The 4,697-nt window shown below is 44.6% G+C and overlaps 1 protein-coding gene across 2 annotated transcripts; it reads left to right on the plus strand.

The window, feature by feature from the left end:
* Window positions 1-71: 71 nt before the first annotated feature.
* LOC108062250 (cilia- and flagella-associated protein 61) lies at window positions 72-4,618 on the plus strand. 2 transcript variants are annotated; one of them, XM_017148839.3, is made up of 13 exons: window positions 72-349; window positions 405-704; window positions 757-1,062; window positions 1,119-1,264; window positions 1,321-1,616; window positions 1,678-2,021; window positions 2,080-2,272; window positions 2,334-2,617; window positions 2,670-2,906; window positions 3,073-3,635; window positions 3,695-3,858; window positions 3,913-4,158; window positions 4,213-4,618. In XM_017148839.3, exons 1-13 carry the CDS (start codon window positions 72-74, stop codon window positions 4,564-4,566), a joined length of 3,711 nt encoding a protein of 1,236 aa, XP_017004328.3. In that variant the 3' UTR covers window positions 4,567-4,618. The 2 variants fall into 2 exon arrangements, with proteins under 2 accessions (XP_017004328.3, XP_070070118.1); XM_070214017.1 differs by lacking the exons at window positions 72-349; window positions 405-704; window positions 757-1,062; window positions 1,119-1,264 and having other exon boundaries at window positions 1,493-1,616; window positions 1,701-2,021.
* The last annotated feature ends 79 nt before the right edge of the window (window positions 4,619-4,697 follow it).

The following is a 4,697-nucleotide window of genomic DNA, read 5'->3' on the forward strand; positions in this document are numbered from 1 at the left end:
TCTGTACTTTCCGATTTCCTTGTGCAGTAGTGCTCCAACTCAAATACACGTTCAACTAAATTTGTTTAACAATGCCCAGCCCTCAAGATAATATTTTAATTGTCACAGCGGGATTTCGGGATCTGCGACGCATAGAGGATCTCTATGAGGCCAAAAACACTTGGCACTTTGGGGCGAAGGCCACGCCGCCGCTGGAAACGTTGTTCTTCAGGAATCAGGCGCAACGTCTGTTGGTCTACAACAAACAGGAGTTTCATCTATTGCTGGCCTACAGCGAATTCGCTAACCATCCAAATATTCCGGTGCTAAGCAACGATCTCTGGCTCCACTGGCTAAGTGCGAGGTTTTGGTAGGTAGATTACGAGTATCTTAATGAGACTAGATGATGCAACTCCCCAAAAAAGCCTAGATCTTCCCATCACGCTGCTCAATTCCATATTTTTCAACTTCTTCATCTGCAAGGAGGGCCAGCCAAATATTCTCAAAAATATCCTCTTGGAGGTCTTTTACAACGAGCACTTGGTCAACTACATACTGGTGGTCAAGCCCCCGGATTGCCCATCAGGGGAGTATGATGCCATTCAGGCTTTTGGAAAGACCTATTACCCAAAGTACTCCAAAGTCAGCGAGCAAAGGCATCTGCCCGCTGTCATCGTGATCCTTCGCCTGAATATCATGCCAGTTATCAACTTTCGCAAAGCGCTGTGAGTTGGTTCCAGGAATCTTTATCCAAGCTCCACTTCTCTTTCTTCACAGACCCGAGGACAATGACGATATTGTCGAGATGATAGATTCCGAGGATCCGGAACTGCGGAGAAAGCACGGTGACTTCTACATTGCCGAGCATCTGCTGAATCAGGAAGGGTCTGATGACAAGGACAAAATTATAATAGCCGAGTTTGAGGAGGAGATTGCGGATAACGTCAAGGGTGCCGGCTTAATGTGGCTATCGGATTCAATAGATATCGAAAAGCTGGCCACAAACTTTCACCTGGAACGCCTGGGCAATTTGGCGCGATACACACCGGGTGTAAAGCACGCTCGTGTGCATTTGGATGTGCTGTTAGTTATTAAGATAAAAGAACAAGGGTATTATTTTAAAAGCTTTATTTGTATAGCTCAGTGGAGCAAAAGTCGTACAAGGAGCTGTACACCAAGTCGCAAATGGATGCAATATGCAAAACACAAGGGAGTAAGATAAACCAAGCTGGAGAAGATGAAGCAAAGAATGTTTTATTCAGAAAGTATAAGCATATCTATGATGGTGAGTAATGGCAAGAACTAGCATTAATAATTGTTAAAAAAATCACAAAAAATTAGAACTCCGTAAGGCTCACTACTACTTGAAAGCCCATCAAGACAAGCTGGAGATCGCTTTCGATTTGCCACCTGGCGAGCATTCGCACAGCGAAAATCGATTGCAGTACCTGGGAAAGGCGTCCAATGGATTCCTGCTCAAGATGTTCCAGTTGCATCCACTGGTGCGCTTTGAGTACACATTCTACTCCTTGTCGGCCATGTTCAGTGCCTTTCCGGATCACGATTACTGTGTGACCATGGTGCCGGCCACCGTGTCTACGAGTCCTTGCCAGCGGGAACTGCTGCGGTTCTTTTTGGTGAGTGGAAAAGGGCGTAGTTTCAAAAACCTATACTGGAAATTCCTATCCTATTCTCCAGCCTGTTTCTCATCGTCCAAGTAGCTCCGTGTCTGAAAATATGTTCGTTGCCCATCGAAGTACTTTGTTCGGGGAGCTCCGTGTGCAGCGCTTCGAGAGACAGGAGATTGATGAGATCAGAACCATGATAAGCTCGCAGACCCGCAAAAGAGACACCTATTTAGATGATGAGCCAAGTGCTGGAAATCGACTCGACGATTATACACAGGAGGTTCTGGGCATTTTCGATGATATCATTGAGGAAATCCTCGAGAAACCTATGACTGATTTCACCTGCTTCACCATTCGCTGTGGTCAATCCAAGAAGCACACCGACTGCCCATTGGTGGGCTTTCTGATTCTATGGTGGGTCTAGCAATGGTACTTACTTAATATATCTAACTAATCTATATGACACCTTTAGTCCCTTTTTGATATATGATGACCTAAGCAAGGTGCTTATGATGCCACGCGATCAGTTCTCGCTGACGCACAATCGTGGAGAGATTGTGATGTTTAGGCTACACCCCTTCTTCCAGATGTGGTGCAATCCCATCCTTCGCACGGTGGCCTTGTACGATAACTACCGTGAACTATATTACATACACTACTACAATGTTTGTTCTGCTGCCTCTTCAAAAGTTTGATGTATTTCAAAAGTTGTCTTCCGATTTGTAGGGAATCTCGCTGCCCAACGATCTGATGTACAACATGATGCCAGTGGAACCGCGCCGCATGAAGAAGAACCTCTTCAATTACAAGTGCTTCTCGCCCCAGCGACGGGTATCAAAGGCTTCCCGCGTTTCCAATATGGATATTTGCAGAAGTAGACTGCGTCTCTTTTGCCACAACCTGCAGCCCACCATGCACATGGGTGTAAAGAATTCCCTGGTCATCGTGGGCTTGTCGCACACTTGCCTCGCCTTTTTGCGGACCATCATCTTCGCCTGGAATTCTCAAGAGTAAGATTTATACCTTTATATTAAATACCTTTTCCCATCATATCCCCATCAGTATGGTTAATTACAAAAAGTACAACTGCCTGCCCATGGTGGACGTCACAGTGGTGGTGGGTCACGGAGTTCTGGAATCGGCATACGATTGTGAATTTTCCTGCAGCTACTGCGCGAATGGTAGAAACTGCTATGTGGACACCGGAAACGTAAACCCCTTTGTTAGGGATGTAATGCAGCGAATGGATGTGAGGCATTGGGTGCGATTTGTTCCTGGAACTCTTAAAAGTATAAATAGGTGAGTGACTCCTGGAGCTTAAAGAACGTAGTTATTTATATTCGATTTTACCCACTCTCCTCTGAAGAATTCGCGTTTTTTTTATTTTTTTTATAAGAGTATGGTCTAATATGACAAAAAAGATTAGTTTGAAAACATAGTGATTTTCTTTTATTGTAATTTCCAGACAGGCAAGGTTGCTGGAGCTAACGGACGGCTGCAGTCTGTACTACGAGAAGCTTGTCCTGTTTGCTGCCACAAGGTTCGGCTTTCAGGACAAGGAATTCAAGGGGTTTCCAATGCCCATAAACTATATAGTCAACAACCATCGCCTGGACAGGATTATTTTCTATCACAAGGTGCGGGACATGATCGAGTCAATGGAACACTACAACATTATAGTCTATGGCTATCATTTGGCCCTCTACGAGTGCCTTCACTTTTTGGTCACACATGGCTGCACTGCCCAGAACATCACATATGTGCAGCCCCACGTGCCGAGGGTTATGGAGGAGCTGGGCAATCCTGAAGTGGACTCTCGCCTGGATCCGATCATCCTGGAAATGGTAGCCGATCTGGGTATCACGATTCACTTGTCCACCAACTACAGCCAATTTATTCTGAGCCAAGACAATATGTACATCGAGCAAGTGGAGTTTGCGGTGCATCCAAGTAGGAAAAAGATCATATTGGATTGCGATCTCTTCATCAACTACAATTGCAATTCCTTAAGTACGGCGTTGGAAACTGGTGAGAGGCATACAAAAATAGTTGTATTCATTAAATGTATATTCCTCGGCCTTTTTCAGTTCTTTCTGAAGCAGGAATTGAGATGCGTGACCGGAAGATTGTGGTTAACGCACGTTATGCCACCAATGATCGCAACATATTTGCCGGAGGTAGGTATATCGTCATGTTGCCCCAGCCCAACTTCCAGTACTCCTTTACCAGTCCGCAAGAAATGGCCGAAAAGGTGAGTCCATCTATAGATTTTCTATCAACAGCTTTTAGTTCTTTGGCTCCTTAGATTGCTTACGAATTGAATATGATTAAGATTGTGATGCAGTCGCGGTACTCGAGGCCATTTATGTTCACGGGCATTCTGCCAATGGGCTATCAGATCACCAAGTTCACTCAACCAAAGTCCCTGCTTATAGGTCAACTTCCCATCGATTTTTCGGATAGCATGACTACCTACGAGAATGGAGATTTCTGCCGCATACGACTCAACAGAAAATTGATTGTCATCGAGATTGTCTGCGTCACCAAAAAGGTATGATGTTATTTCGGTTATTTGGATAGTCAAATAATTTGAATGATTCCTCAGCCGAAACGACTTTACTTCATGGAGTACTTTTGCGGCAAGCACGCTATGCTGCTCAATGATTTGCGTGGTCGTTTTCAGTCCGGCTGGATAAGCAACTTCTTGGACTTCTTTCAACAACCGTGGACAGAGCTCCTGATGCACGATAGATTCGAGGATCTGCAGCTGAAGAACCGCCGACTCCTGCTGGCCATGCTGCTGATGAACAACAAGGATGCTAATAACGCCAGGAGCAGTTTGGAAACCACCCAGCGGCAGAGGCTGGAGGAAAATGTAATCGATTTTGTACGAACGTATCGCAAGGATTTCACCCATGAGTTTGCTTTGCCAGAGGACTGGGGTGTTTTCAATCTATGATTTGGTTCTCTTCAGTTTTTCCATACTTCAATATTCCAATATGTGTTTTTAATACAAAATAAAATTAAGATCTGGAGAGTTTAGAGTTTAGACTGGATAATTGACAATAAATTCAAATGCCCAAAATAATA

Source organism: Drosophila takahashii, chromosome 2R, assembly GCF_030179915.1.
Source record: "Drosophila takahashii strain IR98-3 E-12201 chromosome 2R, DtakHiC1v2, whole genome shotgun sequence".
Taxonomy (NCBI): Eukaryota; Metazoa; Arthropoda; class Insecta; order Diptera; family Drosophilidae; genus Drosophila; species Drosophila takahashii.

Coding starts and splice junctions, on each gene's coding strand:
- LOC108062250 (XM_017148839.3), top strand. CDS start 72: ATGCCCAGCCCTCAAGATAATATTTTAATTGTCACAGCGGGATTTCGG. Junction 350..404: donor TGGCTAAGTGCGAGGTTTTG/GTAGGTAGATTA, acceptor TCCCCAAAAAAG/CCTAGATCTTCCCATCACGC. Junction 2,907..3,072: donor ACTCTTAAAAGTATAAATAG/GTGAGTGACTCC, acceptor TGTAATTTCCAG/ACAGGCAAGGTTGCTGGAGC.